The following is an 18759-nucleotide window of genomic DNA, read 5'->3' as shown; positions in this document are numbered from 1 at the left end:
TGCACAAAGATCCAAATGCAGACACTCATGTACAAAATAAACCCAACAAACAACAACAAAAAAATCCAGTGATGCAACAAAGTAGCAACAGCTAGAGCCGCCCTCCAGTGATGAATGTGGCGGCTTTGGTCCCGGTGCCAACAGAGAAAAGGGGTTTGTGGACGATTCAAGAAGAGGTTGGTGGCATCATGTCCTCAGCTGTGAGGCAACAGACGACGTTCTTCAAAGTTGACCACTGCACAGCGGTAAGCTAACAGAGGTTAGATGAGACGGGAAGATCAAACCCTGGAGTCAGATCAGCAATGATGGCAGCAGAAAGAACAGCTACTGGGAAACAAAAAGAGAGAGAGAGAGCCACAGAAAGAGATTTTAAAAGTTCGATAGAAGCTAAACAAATTTAACAAGGATCGCAATTTGTCAGAGTAACAGCGCAGAGAAGCTTCACAAAAAGATGCAGGGATCAGATGAGCTGCTTCTGAAATAGGAGAGAAATGAAATGTAGAGGACGGGAGAGGAAGAAACATTCCACAGAACAGAGACCGATGAAGGATTTCCTAATAGGTCTGTGGCAACGCTAAGAGAAGATAAGGTAGGAAAAAAATGTGTAAAATGACGCAGGTTAAAACTGAATAAGAGCAAAAAGGATTCAGTAAACAGTCCAGACAGAAGACAAGGGGTCATTTGTTTGCTTGGAAAGTAGAGCGTCTCTTTAAATATTAGTCTAATTTGAGCAGTCAAGCAAATTGTTGTGGGGGTGGATTATTTTAAGAGTTGCATATTTTACTCTACAACTGTCCTCTCTCAAATATCTCCATTGATTTTTCCCCATTTGCAAATACCGATGAATGTGACATTTGTTCCGCCGTCCTTCACTGGACCGAAAAGGCCGATAGCTGAGGGACAACAGATGGGAAATGCATCCTCACTGCAGACGATCAGCACTGGTCTTCAGTTTTATTCGAAAATACTAGAACTGCAATGATTTGATTTTATTTATGCTTCAGTAAACATACCCAACTGTTTACGTGAACTTTCTCTTCTGCTCGTTGAGCAACATTTATCCAGAAATTGGTGGATGACTTAACGGTTTAAATAATTCATGAATTAAAAAATACAATTTCATGCCAGTGACAAGTGCATGAACACTTTTGACCTGGACTGCAACCGAATATGAAAAAGCACACAGATATTTTCATACCCTAAATCAGAAACCTATTTTCACCGTAAACAAAGGAGGAAGGGAAGGTATTACTGGAATGGTGCCATCATTCCTGCAAATAAAAAAAATAAAATATATATATATGAATGATTTTGGAAACCAGCCATTGTGGGCCAGGATTGTCCCTTTCTGCAGATAATCTCAGACCAGCATGCACACAAGCAATTGTTCAGCCTTCCACAGATTTAGAGTAAAAATAGAAAAGAATGCAAGGGAATATTTTTACTCCATTTGTCAAACTACTCGTTCCGCGGACCCGTTCCTTCGTCTGCCCACACAGAGCAGCTTACGTAAACGACTGCAGCGGCTCGGCCCACTCAGAGTTTCAGAGGGCAGTTCACAAGTAAGAGAATTAGAAATGCATAGATTCTGTAAGTGACCTGAGCCTCGGAAAGAAATGTTAACACTCGGTTCGGTCTTCGGCAGACTCTGCAGAGATATTTTCTGCACGTCTGATCTGGTGTCGACGAACTCGGGGGGCGGGGGGGGGGGAAACACACAGACCAGGAGTTTTGATTAAGACTCAAAAAAACTTAAAGTTCAGAAATGAGCTTTAAGAGCTTCAACTTAAGTTAATTATTTATTCTTTTGAGCTAAAGGATTTTAGAAGTAATCATTCCCAGGCAAAAAAAAAGACAAGATTACAGAAAGAACACCGATTGGATCAAATCAGTTCAAACGAGTAAAAAAATTCTCAGAAAATGTAAAGCTTATTACAGAACACATATGAAACGTACGCCACATTTTTTATTCTTGTTGGGCTTTTATTGTAACATAGTTCACCGATGAAGTGACACAAACGTTAGAGACAGTATTAAAAGATTTTAATACATCCGAGATCAAACATCCTAAGTTTTCCAATGGATCAATACAGGAAAAATTGTAATAATAAAATAAAAAAAAGTAACCTATTTATACATTTCCATTAATTGAGAAACTTCCCTGCCTAAAAAAACCTCAAAGGTGAAAGTTTTAAATATGACACAGTTACTAATATGCTTTAGTTGCTTAATTGAAAATGTAAAAAGAGCATTAGCTGATTGACTGATGGATGTAAAAATAAGAAAAAGAAAAGTTAATCCAATGAGAATGTTGTGAAGATACAGACATGCCAACAACTTCATTTCCATCATTACAAAAACAATTAATCTGTTTTAACATCATGATTCCAGGACAGCAGAAGCAACACAAAAGAAAAATTCCACAAAGCGCATTTAGTTTTCCAAATACGTTCTTCACTCCTCTTCAACCCGTACCGCCTCTTCATCATCCTCTGACCACCTCCTCCTCTTCCTCAGTCTGCATTTTACTTAATGAGAAAGCTGAAAAAAAAAGTAACTGTTAGAGAGGAAAAACACACGCAAACATTGAAATGATTTTTCCCCCCTAAAACTGTTTGTGAAAGCAAGTAATCAGGAAAATTTGCTCAAATGTCTGAAAATACTCTGGCATTTATTGAGGGAAATGCGAAGTAGCAGAGTCGCCACTGAATATTTCGAGGCCGTTCAGAATTCAAAGCATGCGCTTCAATCATACAAAGGAAGTAGCAATCAAACATAAATAACATCCATTTGAAATGGCACTGCTTAATATAAGCAGCGCTAAAGTGCAGCATCTAATCTCAGGACTGGAAAACGGCAGGAAAAAAAAAAAAAAAGGCTCGCATGCTTCATATCCTCCTCATCCTCCTCTGATCTCACAAATAAATGAGGGAAGTTTTGAGTCGTTGAAGTCGGGAAACTGAGTAAATCATCGAGTTTGACAGTCTTCTAGTTTCTGCTGCAGTCTCAGCACTTTAACATTTTTACTTTTGCAAAAACGAAATAAACGGATGACGTAGCATCTGGAACAGAGACGGGCAAAAAGTATTTATATATTAGGGCTGGTTGATACAGCTGAAAAACCCATCATGATGTCAGCATTTCATATCAATCGATATTAATAATTATCGACTAGTTTTTTTTGTTTTTTTTAATATCTAAAATACTGCCAAAGTAGTGGTGAGACCTTCCCTCTTTTACTCCTCCTTAACATTTTTGAGCGGCTTCAGGACTGGTGGTAAAACATGAAACTGCTACTGCGCAAGTTACTCAACATGGTGTTGCTAGGCAACCAAAGAGCGAACAAGTTAGTTGACGCCATCAACATTTCTTAGCTTAGCCGTGAGAGGCTGAGCGTCTCATGTCTTTCCTGAGCCTACATCCCCCAGAATGCTGTGCGTTTCCGGATTGGAGTTTTTCTATTCACATCGATCACGACTCTACTGTGATATTTGTCGTATCGCCCAGCGATACAAAAGCAGTTCTATCTTCCATCTCAAGCTCTTTGTAAAAAAAAAAAAAAAAAAAAAAAAATTTCCAGCAGCCCCCAACCCTACGGGGAAAACCTAACATCTGAGTTACTCCCCAGGTGGTCAGATGGTCGGTAATGCTTGTTGTGGATTTTCATTGGATATGAGGGAATGTATGAATCACACGGCTGCAGAAATTCACAACAAAATGTAGCAGGACAAATAATTATATATAAAACAACAACTGAAAAACAAGATTGAAGCCTCTGGAAAAATAATCACTGAGCTCTGCTGGAGAGCACTTGGCCTCCTGAAACTCACTCAACTCTACAAGTTAGTTTCAGCATTTGGGAGCCGTGGGTGCAGCACTGTAATATCCTGCTCAAATGGCAATGAATTGAAGACAGACTCTGTAGACCTGTTGAGTATTTTCTGTCACACATTAAATCTTTTTTTTTTTTTTTTTTTTATGTGGCTGTGACCTTTAGCTAAAGGTGAGACCAAATTGTTGCTGTTCTGGCTCACTAAGCCACAAAAAATGACTGTCCACACATTTCCAACATTTTCCGCCTTTGGAAAACATCTATTGGCCGACGACTGCTAAATGAGTCGGCCGAAGAAGAATAAGAGGTAAAAACGTGGTGAACGCGCGTCAAATCTGATGCGGCTAAAACTGCTGATTTTTATTGAAACACTGCAGACGTTTTGGGATTCAAATTATTCAGCTTTGCATTTAGATCTGAGTGTAGGGTTTGTTTGTACTGGAGTGAAGGAGTCTGGTCCTATAGTTACCTGTAGGGATATCCGTGGTACTTGGACCTGAAGATGGAGAGCAGGAAGCTGAAGAAAAACACCACCAGCCCGAGGCCAACCAGGCAGATGACTACGCAGAGGGAAAACAGAATGTCAGAAAAATACATTAGAAATCACATGGAAGGGGAAGTGATTATGGAGTCCTAAAGTAAAAGTCTGTACTATTATATTCAAGTAGCATAGTGAAATCCAAAATAACAGAAGATGCAGCATGTGCAGGTTTTCTGATGTTCAAGTGCTCAACCTACTACTAAACTTTCAAATCCAATTTCACCAAAATGATTTCAATCACCTTTTACTCGTGGTTTTGGTTGCCGCTTTGTGATTAATTCAAGAATAAAAAAAACAGCAGACTCTTGCCTATTTCTAGGTTCAGTGTTCACAGACTCATCTCTGCGGTTTTTTTGAGTCTCCAAATTATTTGTGGAAAATCTCCCTATTTATGGATTTCTGCTGTTGAGAGTATCTATTCCACAGAAAATGCTGCTTGGGAAGCTGGAAGAGTCGCAGTGTTACTTGACGCTGGCTTTCGTTTGCAGAGCAACCTTTCCAGGAGATACGACTGTAGACGTCATCATGCTCAGACTGTTTCCGCTGCATCTGAAGGCATATTTGGTGTTTGAACAATTGGAATAGGCACTTTAAGCCTTTTTTTTTTTTTTAGGATTTCAAATATTTGTGGGCGATTCCCAACTCCTGTGAGTATCAGTTTACAACAGAGGCAGTCCGTTTCAGACTCTGTATAATATTTCTCCAATATATTGGTGTGAAACCGGCTGTAGATCTAGGCCACAGCATCCATAGAAACAAAGTGATGTGGAAAAAAATAGATATTCTGACATAATCAAGTGAAGTTTAGAATGTCATGTGAATAAGCTCTTCGTCTAACCATTTGTTTTCTGTACCAGCTCAGGTCTCGTTCGGGTTGCACAGAGACTGATCCTACAAAGATCAGAAAAAATAAAAAATCCACAACGTTTTCAAGCAGCTGGATTCAGCCTGTAACAGGAGTCTGGAAATGTTTCTAGCTGGAGAGAACAGACTGTACTCAGCTTTCAAAAGTAATGGCTTTTTTAAACACATGGCTAAAACTGAAATACTTTATGAAAAACTGAACTCAGTGAGTTTGTAGAGTTGGTCTCTGACTGAGGAGAACAAGCAGCAGCTACCCACCGCTCCGACAAACTAAACCGACTTTCAGAGAAACTCTCAACAGTGAATATCTTTTAAGATCTCAAATATATGTTACTCTCTAATGACCTTGATTTTTTACTTGATTGTGCACAGTAAATATACTTAACATTCATCCTAAAAGCTGAAGCACAAACCACAAAATTTCAGTTTCAATTATCCGCATTTTCAAGCTTTCAATTTGCTCAGCGCTGTGCAGAAGTTGCAGACGCTCTAAAGTCGAGCGTGGTAATTACAAAACAAAACCCTGTGATTTTTGGATACTGCAGGGCATTAATCTGGGTGCTTGATTTCAGGCTAAAGGCGTCGGTTTTAATCATTTCACTTGCATCAGTGACAACAAGCGCTGATGCGACGCTCTTTGATCTCCGTTCAAATCGAGGCCGCTCGCAGGGCTCCGACGTGGAAACGCCGACGGCGTCCTCGTCTCCTCACGTAAACAAACATCTTAATTTACCTGACCACACAGTCCGACAGACACCTGAGTGCCGCCGCACACCAACAGCTGAACTAATTAGCATCGATAATCGTGTTAAAATGAAATGTCTGGAAACAGTTGGTGTATTTATTGATTTACGGGAACCGGGGACACAGTTAGCAACTCAAGTCCAATCCGTTCAGTGAAACTCAGTTTGACTTGCAGGCGGAGAAATTCTGAAATTTTTTTTTTTTTTTTGGTTTCTGTAAAATCTGAGGCTGAACAAAACAAGACATTTTCCATTTAATATGGGTACATATTTGAAGTGCTTGGTGGTAAAAAAAACAAGCAGCTTTTTGTCCTGCCCAGCATTTCGTCCACATCATTTTCATTTTGGGTCAGATCAAAATCTGAATGTTCTTAAAGGGCCGGCTGTTCCAGAATGTATCAATAAAACCCATTAAACTGCTAAAATATCAACAGATGTTTGTTTCAGCATTCAGTGAGCGTTTCTTAAAATGAAATAATATTAAACATCTTTGCACACTGTTCACTGCATCCAGGATTTTGAGACTGTATTTTTTATTTTTTTAAAATCAAAATCACAAATCTTGTTGCGATAATTTAGAAATATTTGTAAGGAATTTTTGCGATATTTGGACTAACGTCTGACATTAAATTTGACGTTTTTTTATTAATCTCGGTATCGATCACGGACTATAGCTTGACATCAAGTAAGGCTGAGGCAGCAGTCACTTTTTGTCCAATTTTGAGAAAAATTTGTCGTAAAAATTAGAAAGAATTGTGGGAATCTGTTAATTTTCTGTGAATTTTGCGGATTTGCTCATTGATTTAACTTGGAGTCCAGAGGGCCACATGAAAAACTACGGCGGGCCAGATTCGACCCACGGGGCTCAAGTTTGACACGTGTGCTCTACATGTAATTGATTTTGGTTTACTGCCACTGCAAAATAAAAGCCACCACAGCTTCAGAATGAATTGCATTTTTTGTACATAGTCTACATTTGTGCATTAATACTAAACATAATCAAGTTATACAGTTAAATATATGAATATGAAATACTAAAATTGACTTTATTTTTAAAACCAATGCTGCTGGCTCCTGCCTGTCTAGCTGTGAAGCTTGCTGCTGTGCACTGCGCTGCTCTGAGGAGTGAAGTAAACCTGGAGGCAGTCTGAAGTAGAGGAAGGGAAAAGGCTAAAAAAAAAAAAAAAAAAGGAATGAGGAATGCTACACTGAATTCATTTTTAGTTCAAGCCTGTGAAAATGACCCACCAATTTAAAAATATTAATCCTAGAGGTAACACTGCTTTCATTTAGCTCGAAAAACAAATATAGTCTTGGATTAAGCTTCCTATGCAATAGTAGGGTTTCCACTCATCTTTATCAGTTACCAAAAAACAAAAACAAAAAACCCTGAACACAGCTGTGCAACACTAATTCACACACACACAAAAAAATCATATTCATTACATAAACATGCCTAAAGCTGCTTAAACTTTGATTTCAGCTCATCAGATTCAGATTAAAGCACTGCTCTATCAAAGTTACGACCCTTTTAAAATTCCCAATCATAACCTTTTCAAAAGCCTCTAAAAACTCCTCAGCTCAAGTCCTTCTCACAGGCCGCGTTGTACAGGCTGTGAAATATAGATATGCATATATAAGATGGTGAATGTATGCTCATACCCTCGTGCCGCGGTTAATCCTCAAGGAGCACCGTGTTGAATTTAACTGTCACCGCCAACAGATACAGCTAATCAGGGATTAGGATGAGTGCCTCTCTTGAAGACCAAACAGTGAGATGCGTTCGCACCGCGAGTGTGAGCGTGTGTGTCAGAGTGTGTCATTTTAGTGTCAGGACAAAAGATTTGTCTGAAAAACCAAAGTAGTGTTTTAGTGTCAACCTCAACAAACGCAAAGCTCTCGTGGTTTGCATGGCAACAGTAATAAAATACATTTGTGCGAGACTGCGACTCCATCAATATTATTAAAAATTGATTTAATTAAAAACTTTATTTTTTCTCTGAGCTGCTACATTAGGGGTTCTGCCCCTGTGTTTATATGCTGCGATACTTTAACAGTGCCAAGTTGCAGATTCCTCGTTGCGAGTTGCAGATGATAAAACTGAGCACGTATCTGAGCGTAACGCTCAGAAATGCGCACATGCGACGCATTTAAAAATGTCAGGTTATTTAAGACCCTTGGCGAAGTGACGAGCTGTATAGACTGAATAATTTCCTTCAGCGACAAAGAACAAGAACATAATCCCTCTTTTGACTGTATGACTTGGCTCAATGTGAATCATAACATACAGGGCCATTAAAAACATTAGGAGATTCCATAATTATATTAGGTGAAGCATGTCTCATTAGGAGACAAATGGGAAGAGACTGCAATGCTAAATTACCCTAAGAGAACTTGTTGACGACATGCGCCGCTTTAATACGCACATTTTGATTTCGATGTGGCTGGAAAAAAAAAAGCGAAGCATTTTGTTCTCATAACATTAAATCTGAGATGTATAGTGAATCTTTTTGAAAAAGGAGGATGTCATAGGAACAGTATAAGTCAGATTGACATCAATATCAATAAAATACACGACATTCCAGTCCTTCAATGTTACAAATGAGCTGCTGAGGTTCTTTGAAGCCCAAATGTCCAATTACTAAAATAACTTGCAAAAAGTAAAGCTGCAAGGCAGACACTCTGAGTTTAGGGGGAAAAAAAATAATATCTTGCCTGCAGTGGTAGTGGTAGTAGAGACTGGTGGGTAAAACTCATGCAGCTGCATAAAGTTTAATTCGTTTCTTGAAATCTTAAGCATGAACATAGTTTGATAAAACTTTCTGCTTATCTCCACCTTTATATACTTATTTTTAATCTACCTTTGTTGCTGACATCTGTCATCTCTGACTCAGACCCGAGAATGATCAATACATTTTCTGTTCATTTGCAAATGTAATAAACACGACTGGCTAATAAAAGCTACAAAGTTAATTTGGTTATAGTCCAATAAAATGACTTGATCTAATATTGTAACCTTTGTCAAAGAACAATTTCTTTGCATGAATAGAAATATTTACATTTGGTAAGTTAACAGTGTGATATCTTTCATAAAAATAAAAATGTGTAAGGTATAGACAACAGTAAATATAGAAACCTGAAGGTCATCTAGCAGCACATATTTGTTATTAAATCTATTTTGGACTTCAACTTAGATTTTTTCCCCTTACAGAGCAAAGTTTCTTTTATTTGGATTCTTCTGTAGAAAAGATTGTAACTACACGTGTACGCTTGCGTATCTGGTACGGCTAACAAAAATTTAGCAAAACCGTTTCTCCACAATACTTGAAGCCTACCGTTAAACGTCTCAAAAGCTCTGTGTCGTTCTTACAGACCTCAGAGAACGCACGGTGTGAAACATCAATGATTCAGTGCATGAAAGGGAACTCGGGATATAAAAGAGGAAGTGGAAATGTTCGTGTCTGGGTCTATTTTGTGATTCCAGAGTCAAACACCTGCAGAGAATCTTTAGCCCGGTACAGGCGAGGTGTCACTCGCGTCTTCAGAGACGCGGCGCGCCGTCTGCTTGCCATCTTTTTTGGAGAAGTGTTCATGCTGCAGCAGGATAATGAGGCCAAACGCACCTCAAAGCGGTGCCAAAAAAACAACAACTTGAAGATCAAAGACAACCAGGGAGAGGCTTTAGGATTTTCATTAACTGGAGTGCAGCAACTATAAAAATCAGGGAAACGCTAAGGAGATAAGATGTGCATCTTCATTTTTTTTATTTTTTTAATCATTTTTATTTTGACTCAAACTGCTGAAATTTGCAGCTGGAGACGGCTTTTACAAGGTGGTGAAATAAAGGTTCAGTGTCTCAGAACTAATGCTATAGTGCTGTTTTTGTTCTCATCAATCTCTAGCTTCACCACACAGAGGATGATTTATTTAAAGTATGCTTTTCTCTTAGTTCTGATGATTTTTCCTTACAGTGGGGCTGAGCCATGCGGCCTAAAAACCAACATCATGATATACTGAGGGGCTAAATTCTGATCTGGTGAATTCAGTTCATTTTTTTTGGAGTTTTATGTATTGAGTTGCGTCTGCCGTCAAAAATATCAGCAAACAAAGCAGTGGCAGCAACATTGACTTTATCAATACCACTGAATTTATTTCATCTAGTCTGACAAGAATCAACATTTTTTTCAGGAGCTGATATATATATATATATATATATATATATATATATATATATATATATATATAATGAAAAAAAAAAAATTACAACTTTTAACCTGAGATTCTGAACTGTAGCTCATGCTGGGATCTTTTGTCTAAGCTGAATTTTTTTCAATGATCTTTTTACCATTTGGGCTCCACCATTGTTCCACATGCTCCTTTAATAACAGTCTGCGTCTGAGCAACTCCACCTTCACGTTCTGCGTCTCCCATATGAACTATTAGAGCAAGTAACAGCAGGTACCTCTGCACAGCAGCACTCAGCAGTATGAACTGTATTTCAGGGACTCTCTACTGATTACACCAACAACATGTATTTATAATAAACATATTCAATTTCAGAGCATATCTTTATGTAACAAGCATCAGTAGGTATTTAACAAACTTTAAATGGCACTTAAAAAAAAAAAAACTCAACCAAGATAACCTTAGCTGTGTTAAATAAAGGCTGAAGATCGATACCACTAAGAATCGTTTGTCCACTACAAATTCTAGGGGAAAGTTGTACCAACATGTATCTATAGTCTGTGCGAGTTCAGCCTGATACTGCAGAAAAAGGAAAATGCTTGAGGCAGTTCATTTTAATTTCCCAGTTTTAACGTCTCAACAAGAACTCTTGGGTAATCTTACCTTTAGGGCACGTGTCCACAAAGCATTTTTTTTTGTTTTTTTAAAGTGGCCGAAAAGCGCTGACAGGCCTCTTAAAAGTGGCTGAACACACCGATTCATCAAAAAGTGTTTTCACTCACATTAGAGTTGTCTAAAAAAAAAAAACACAACGGGATCGCCAGTCGCACAGCATGAAGTTGACCAAGAACACCCAAGAAGATTCGTCCTCTTTTCCTGACAAACACAGCTGAGTAAAAAGACGGCGGAGTGGAGATATTTGATGGTACGAATGTTTCTAAGATGCAGTCCTATTTAATAAATTGGAATATGTGTTCTGATGGAGTAAAAGTACAGTTTAAAAAGAGTAACCGAACCTTTTATTAAGCCCTCTTTTTAAAGTTAAAATGTTTTTTTCCCTGTTGGTCTAAGGAAATATTCTAATGTAAAATTTTGTTTTTCGCTGCAAGTGGAAAGTTTTCATGATTAACAGAAATAAAGACTTTAAAACTTTGGCCTGCAACTAATTATTTCACTTTGTGAACTGAGTTACTGAAATATATTTTTTCAATTTCATTCATATTTATTAAATGTTTCTGTAATTTTATTAAACTGTCAAGGCCAGCTTACTATATGCTCAATGCTATACAGTGAAATCCGGGTATTTGTGAGTGTTAGGTACCACAGCTGCTTGTGAACATCTAACATTTGTGAATACTTGTCTTAAAATTAGGGTCACATTTTCTCTAGATGATAAAATTCTCCCCATTTTCAATGGAAACAGCAAACAGTGGAAAAAAAAAAAGCCATTTTGACCCAAGATGAAAACAGATTTCTGGTAGTGAAAATGAGGCACTGCTGGGTTATTTCTCCAACTCAACACGGTTTATGTTGATGTACACAGTTTGGATACATCAGATTTCTCCACTGATACTAAAAACCAAGGTTTGCAACCTTAATGAATATGAAAAGCTGAAAACTTAAAATGCTAAAAAATTTGCATGACTCAACTTCATTTGAACTTTGCACTTAACTTTCTATTTTACTGTCTTGTCTTGTACTTTCCAAAATTCAAACCTTTATAACAATTTGACATCTTAACCATCAGGACTGCGTTTTACAGCACATAGTGTCTTGATAACTTAATAATTCACCTTATTTTTGCTTATATGTTTTAACAAAGTAATAACATGCAAACATCTGGAGCTTTAAGTTTAGACTAAGCCCTTTTACTAACTATGTTGTGCAAAAAAAAAGAAGAAAGAAAGAAACACTTACTCCTTCTCTTGCCAACATCTCCTTTAGAGGTGGCGGCTTCGTTAAGCAGAACCATTCCCATGGTGATCGCAGCATCTGGGAAAATGTTGTCAAGGAAACAAGACACATACGAAGCAAGATGGAGCTGGAAAAGCAAAATGACCCAGAAGGAACTTTTAGAAATATGGGTTCAGCTCAGCCAATAAATAAATATACATAAAATCCTTCAAACTAATCCACACAGCGTGGACACAGTAAATGGACAAGCATACCATGAAGTCCTTTTGAAAAGTGCTTTAAAAGGATTTTGTGCAGAAACTTAATCATTTGCTGAAACTAGATCAGCGTAGATTATTTCTGTAGGTTATAGTGCACATTGTTTAATTATGCAACGAACCTCACTAAAATAGTTAAACTACTAAATATATATATATATATATATATATATATATATATATAGGAACAAACTGTGAAAATGGATGAGGTGTATCAGGAAACTACATTTCACAAAGACAAAATTAGCAATACATATTTTTGTCAAGCTATTTTCTTACATTTTTAAAACCCATTTTGCTCATTTTAAACAGCTGAAATCCATTGCGCTGTAATAACTAAACACAGCATGACTAGTCGTAGCTTCTATCCACTGTTAAAATTGGTGCTAAAACTGAGATTTCTGCATGGAAAACAAACTGGGTAGAAGCCAACACATCATTTTGATCCGGCTACGGAAACGACAGATCGATCGAAGGCTGTGACACCCAGATTAAGGTTCTGCAGTGAGGTTGCAAATGCCTACCTGCCTAGGATTTCAGAAACAAAATTCATGTCACATCAATGACTCCAGCAGTAATTAATAAGAGCGAGTGTATGTTTCTGTCAAGCTCAAAACAATTTAAAGAATATACTTAAGCGCCTGAACTACTTTTCAGCTGCTGCTATATCACATGTGAGAGGCAAGTAGAAGAATTTGTCTCAGATCCCAGTGCAGCTAAAAGCATTTGTTTTGCTTGGCTTCTGCGTTGTGACATAAGATTCCTGTGAGCAGCATTTCTCTCCTCCAAAAATAAGTCTTCTTGCCAAATCTAGAAAGTTGTGATTTGGTCTTTGTTGGTTCAATAACACAGTTGTCTTTACCAGTCTGGAAACTGGCAGACAAGCCAGCTGGCAACTATTTAGCTGAAAACACTGAAGTAATAGAAGCAAGAACTAAAAGTAGTGAAATGGGATTCTGGATGTATTTTCAAACTCTGCAGCTGTGTTTCCATTACAAAAAGTGTGCAAAACTGTTTTTTGATATTCTGAAAATGTAAAAAAAAAAAAAAAAATCTTCAAAATTTGCTATTTCCATAAAATAAGAAACGCTGCTGGAAACCAGGCCACATCGCCATCCTTCTACCACATCCAGTAAAATGATAATTTTGATATAGTAAAAAAAAAAAAAAACACCTCATCCTAGTGAAAATCAACCGTTCTTTCGATATTCCCGCATTTCCATTAAGCAAATTCATTCTTGCAAATCCAAAATGAAAACGCAGATACCGATTGTTACAGATATTCCTTTTTACACTAAGGAAACAATTTACATTTGAAGAACCAAACTAAATGGAGGATTTCTCTAATAATAAAAATAAAAAACATTTTTGCAAAAAGGTCTCAATACCACCAGCCCACCAAACAAAATTTGATGTGTTAACATTTGGACAGATGAGTGTGTGTGTGTGTGTGTGGGTGTGTGTCTCTCTGTGTGTGTGTTTTATCTAAATATGACCGGAAGGCTAAACTATGAGGATGAACAAACAAACATTTCTCTGCAGCAAGGCCAACCTTGGCCCAGCTATGTCCACTGTGATAAATACAATGGTTAGAAGTGAACGGTATAATTATTGACAAATAGAAGCAGGCATCAGAGCAGGCGCACATGAGCACACAGGCAGAAAGTAGAAAAATGCAGACAGAAAAAAAAAAAAAATACATGCTGCCAATCCAGTCTACAAACATCCACAGAGCTTTTCACAAGACTTTGGAATAAATCCCCTAAAGGAGGAAATATTAAAGATGAGCAATTTGTCTAATTGTCAAGCCAAGTTGGTGTCATTGTTTTACAGATTGGACACAGAAGGCGATGCTTTGATATCCAAAGTTTGAAAGGCGTACGACATAGGAGGCAACTTGCTTTGCAACATGTGTTGGTGAATAAAGGAGAAGTATTGCCAAAATGAGCCTCGGATGTATCGGGGACCTTAAAGTTGCTCTGCAATTAGCATTTTGGAGACGAACAAGCCAACCTAAGGATACTCAGGAGCAGGATGATGTGAGATTCGGCCACAAACTGAGCCTGGCTGCTGCCGTGGATGTAACTCTGTGGGAAAGAGAACAAGAAAGAGAGAGGCAGACGTTAGGCTTGGCAGTGTTATTTTCAGCTGGCAATGTGTTCGGTTACATGGGGAAATTTGTAAAATAAATGTGCTGTAGGAAACTACAAGTATCAAGCAGAGCTTTTTTTTTTTTTTTTTTTTTTTTTTTCACAGCCCTTCCATTTGAAAACCAAAAACTTTTTTTTTATTTTGGTTTAAATCCCCCGAAACACTGAAACTCTGTTGAGGAAGTTTAATCTTACAAGAAAAAAATTACATGGTAAAATGAATCTTAACTCGTACTATTCAGGTAAAGAAACTTCTGCAGTCTGCAGAGATAAATGATATCCCTTTATTCTTCGAGTACGATAACATTGCTTTATGTTAGATAATCTACACTCAGTTGCAGCCAAATGGCATTCAAGCTCCGACTTCATAATATATTTACTTTATTACTCTGAAAGCAGGAAACCGGAATGGAGTGTCAAGGAAACGTCTCCTTGCTTTGAGATGATTTTCTATAAACCCAGACGGCTTGAGAGATGTTCGTCGAAAATGTGCATACGTCAGTCCATGAATAAATCTGTACATGTGCTATGAGAATTACCTCCATAGAGCAGTAAGGTCAACCTGAATCAGCAGTGAGTCTCAGTTGATCACAGAATCAAATCATTCACTGTTCATTTTGCAGTAGAAACTTGCTGTGCAAGATTCACAGCTGATATATTTTTAAATAGAGCATTTTAAGCCTTGCAACACACAAACCCTGTAGAAAAAAAAAAGGTAGTTGAAGAGACTCAAAATACAGTCGTATTCAATAAATCAGGGCTGGACGACATGTATTATGACAGATGTTTCATATCAGTCGATACTGATCATTTTTGATTAGTTTATTGTTTTAAATATTTGAAATACTGCCAAGGTAGTGATGCAACCTTTCATGTTTTATCCAGTTTTCACTCCAGGCTGTTTATTTTTAAGAAGTTATGAGGCACTGTGGTCAAACATGAACAGGCTGTTGCTAGGTTACCAGTTACCAAAGAGTGAGTGAGTGAGTGAGTGAGTGAGTGAGTGAGTGAGTAGATGCCACCAACCTAGCTTAACTGTCCATGAGAGGTTGAGCGACTAAAGTCTGTCCTCTGCCTACATCCCCCAGAATGCAGTGCGGTTCTTGATCGAAGTTCAGTGAAATGATTGAATATTCTGTCGGACGTATCATCTATTGATATTGACCACATATCTATCACTATATTGTTATAGATTTATTGTCCAGCCATACAATAAATTAGTGTATAAATCCTGATTAGACTTGTTATCTTTAAAAGTACCTTTTGAAATGACCCGATGAGGCAGGTATTAAACACGTTTCTGTTTTTAAAAATAGTTTTTTTTTTATTGGTCTTGATGTAACATTCCAGTCTTAAATGTCAAGTCATTAACTGTAAGAAGAAAATCATAATTAAAAGGCTTTCAAACATTTTCCTGTGTGCAATTAATCCATATAATGTGCTTCACCTAGTGAAAAAGTTCCTAAAATAAATGAGGGCTTTAATAACATTCAAACTTAATAAATGAGTCCGTGTCTGTTGAGATTCACTTGTCTGGTCTCACTTTATAAAAATCAACTGGTAGCTTCCTATCCAGGCTCTGTGACAGAAGCTAACAGAATAAAAACAAGAGAATAAAGTGTCGTGGCAAATGGTGTATTTTTTATTTATTTTTGCTACAACTGTGACAGGACGACTGGGAAATTGCTAATAAAAGCAAGATTCATTAAATATATAGACCAGCAGCAGCTGGTGCTAAAAGGTTTCCTAAGAACAGGACTGCTAACTTTGCAAGAACTGCCCAAAATAGTGACCATTATGACTCACAGTTACAAGCAGTGCAATCTTTTGGACTGTTGCTGCACAACTGAGCACTTCTGGTTAAAAGTCTGAGGCCCAACTCAACAGACATCTGTCAGCAAGCGATGGGGAAAAATCATTGTGAAAGACCACGGGAGACAAAACAGAGGTCTTAAAAGAAATCAAGCAAACATAAAATTATTAGTATCTGAGTTTACGGCACACAGAGCCTGGCTTTCCACTTGACTGCCACAGAGTTTAAGGATGAAGAGTTGAATGGGAGATGACAAAGGAGGCAGGCATGCTGTCCTGCTTCAGTGGAGAGACATAAAGAACGTTTGCATTTGAAAGCAGACAGAGAGGAAAAACACTAAAAGACAAAAAAACATCCTTTCTGTTCCAACAAAACCTTGGTGCTCTGCTATAGCAACTCAGATAGTGGTAAAGTGGCTGTCTTTCATGATGGAGGAGGAAAAGTTTGTTTTTTAGCCATATGGGGAAGGCTTTTCTGATCAAGCTTCAATTATAAGAGTTAAATCCTTCTATTCCTGATCAATGCAACAAGGGCAGATGAAACTGGAGGTTACTTTATCAATTCTAAAAGAAAAAAGTGCAATATTAACTAGCGATCCAAACAAATAAATAACTTACAACTAATGGTTTATTAGATTAAAGTTAGTTCCAATTTATTTACAACGTTAAGCTCAGATCTTTCTTCAGTGATGTAGTTTGGTTGCCATTCAGCAGAGGGCGCCGCTTGTCTTCTTTATCCAGTTGATACAGAAATAATGATGGCAGGGCTATCCCAGAACGGGAAAGAGAAACAGTCCAACAATCTGGAGTGGGACGTAAAATGCATTTTATGTGATTCTGTTCTGAAATACAAACACTCTTCAAGCTCCTTAAGTTTCACCTTAGTAGTGCTTATTCAGCCGAGCTGCTTGATGGAGCAGCGTCAACTTCTCACTAAAAAATGACTGATGTGCTACGAAGACGAGAGGAGGGGATAACGCAGAGAAACTGTGACATGATGCTGAACAGCACAGTTGATTTTGAGGGCTGTCGTGAGTTCATAAACATCTCTATTCATGTGGGATTAAGTGTTTTACATATTTTATTCTTTTTTATTTAGCAACCTACGAGATTCCTTATTTGTTATATTTAAAAACACGTCCAAGTTAAATAATGGGGGAAACCTCAATTTTGGTCCAGTCATTATTTTAATATCGCTGACAAAAAAAATATATATATATATTTTATTATTTTATAATTCTGCATATTATGAAAAATTGTATCTTTATATTATCTAAAGACGGTCAGCCATGTTGATACAGAAAACCAAGGTTTTTAATGAAACTGTGTGTTCAATTCATTAGTTGATCAATAAGATAAAATAACTTTTGATTAACTCATGACTTGCAAACTTGCATCCCTAATATTAGTCAGAATTAATTATTTTTCCTTCAAAGTTATTTCTAGCAGTGATAAATAAAATAAAGAAAATAGTGAGACTGTGTAAGAAATTTAAAACTTGTAAACTCCAATTGAAAAAGTACTGCGTGTGTTTTTAGGAACCCCCTTCACATATTGATGGTCCCAATTTAACTTCTAAAATATACATGTGATACAAAACTCACTGGAATCCTACGCTTTCTGGCAATATATTAAACCAACGTAACCATCATCTGTGCCGCACCATCAGCCGTACTTTTAAAATTCACATTACGTCACATAAAGTGAGACTCGTAATACCGCTATATCAAGAAAAGAAACATTACACACTATTCTGGAATACGGATCTCCGTGTACAGTCCTCTCAGTGCAAACAAAAGCACGACAGAAAAAACGCAGAGGCTGGAAGCAGACCTGCTGCTTTTGGGATGAAAAATTCCTCAATCCATGGCCGAGCACTTCCAATTAATCTGATGGATTAGAATGCAGGAGTTTTATTCATTAGTGTGCCGAGCACAGAGTGTGCATGTCCCAGTGTATCTACGTAAGCACCAGAGATCTCTGATAAAGTTTGTTGTTTGGAACAAATTTGCTCACCAGAGGGACATGTGGCTGTGTGTGAAGTTAGAAAGACAAACGATCAGGTGGCCTGAAGAGCAGAGAGGGAAAAAACATACCTTTATGTAAAACATAAATCTAATGTCAACCCAAAAGGAGCTTTTAAAAATAAACTCACAAAGCAGTTTATAAGTTAACTTGTAGAGTTGAGGTGAAAATTATGGAAGATTTTGGTTTCGGCTAATATTTTTATTTACCAAAATCTACTCTGACAAAGTAATTAGGCCTGCCACGATAACACATTTTGCTGGACAATAAATTGTCCCAGAACCTATTGCGATAAATGATAATATTGTTTTCAGAACATTTTCAAATAATACAATAGTAACAATAGCATAATAAAAATGCAAGAACGCATTCTCAAAGGTCAATATAATGACCCTTTAAACTGGAAGACATTTGGAATATCCAAAATAAATCAACA

The 18759-nt window shown here is 37.5% G+C and overlaps 1 protein-coding gene across 1 annotated transcript in view; it reads right to left on the bottom strand.

Annotated features, from left to right (window-relative positions):
• Positions 1-1947: 1947 nt before the first annotated feature.
• LOC106951992 (tumor suppressor candidate 3-like) overlaps positions 1948-18759 on the bottom strand; it is a 63532-nt gene continuing 46720 nt past the window's right edge. The window contains exons 7-10 of the mRNA XM_015039809.1: positions 14360-14423; positions 12083-12157; positions 4302-4392; positions 1948-2541 (exon numbers count right to left, since the gene is read on the bottom strand). Coding sequence (XP_014895295.1) covers positions 2526-2541; positions 4302-4392; positions 12083-12157; positions 14360-14423 — 246 coding nt within the window. The 3' untranslated portion in view covers positions 1948-2525. The remainder of the gene's footprint in view (positions 2542-4301; positions 4393-12082; positions 12158-14359; positions 14424-18759) is intronic.

This window comes from Poecilia latipinna, unplaced genomic scaffold (genome assembly GCF_001443285.1).
Source record: "Poecilia latipinna isolate Pla-1442-1.1 unplaced genomic scaffold, P_latipinna-1.0 Scaffold486, whole genome shotgun sequence".
Classification (NCBI taxonomy): Eukaryota; Metazoa; Chordata; class Actinopteri; order Cyprinodontiformes; family Poeciliidae; genus Poecilia; species Poecilia latipinna.
This window is presented reverse-complemented; position numbering and strand designations above follow the sequence as displayed.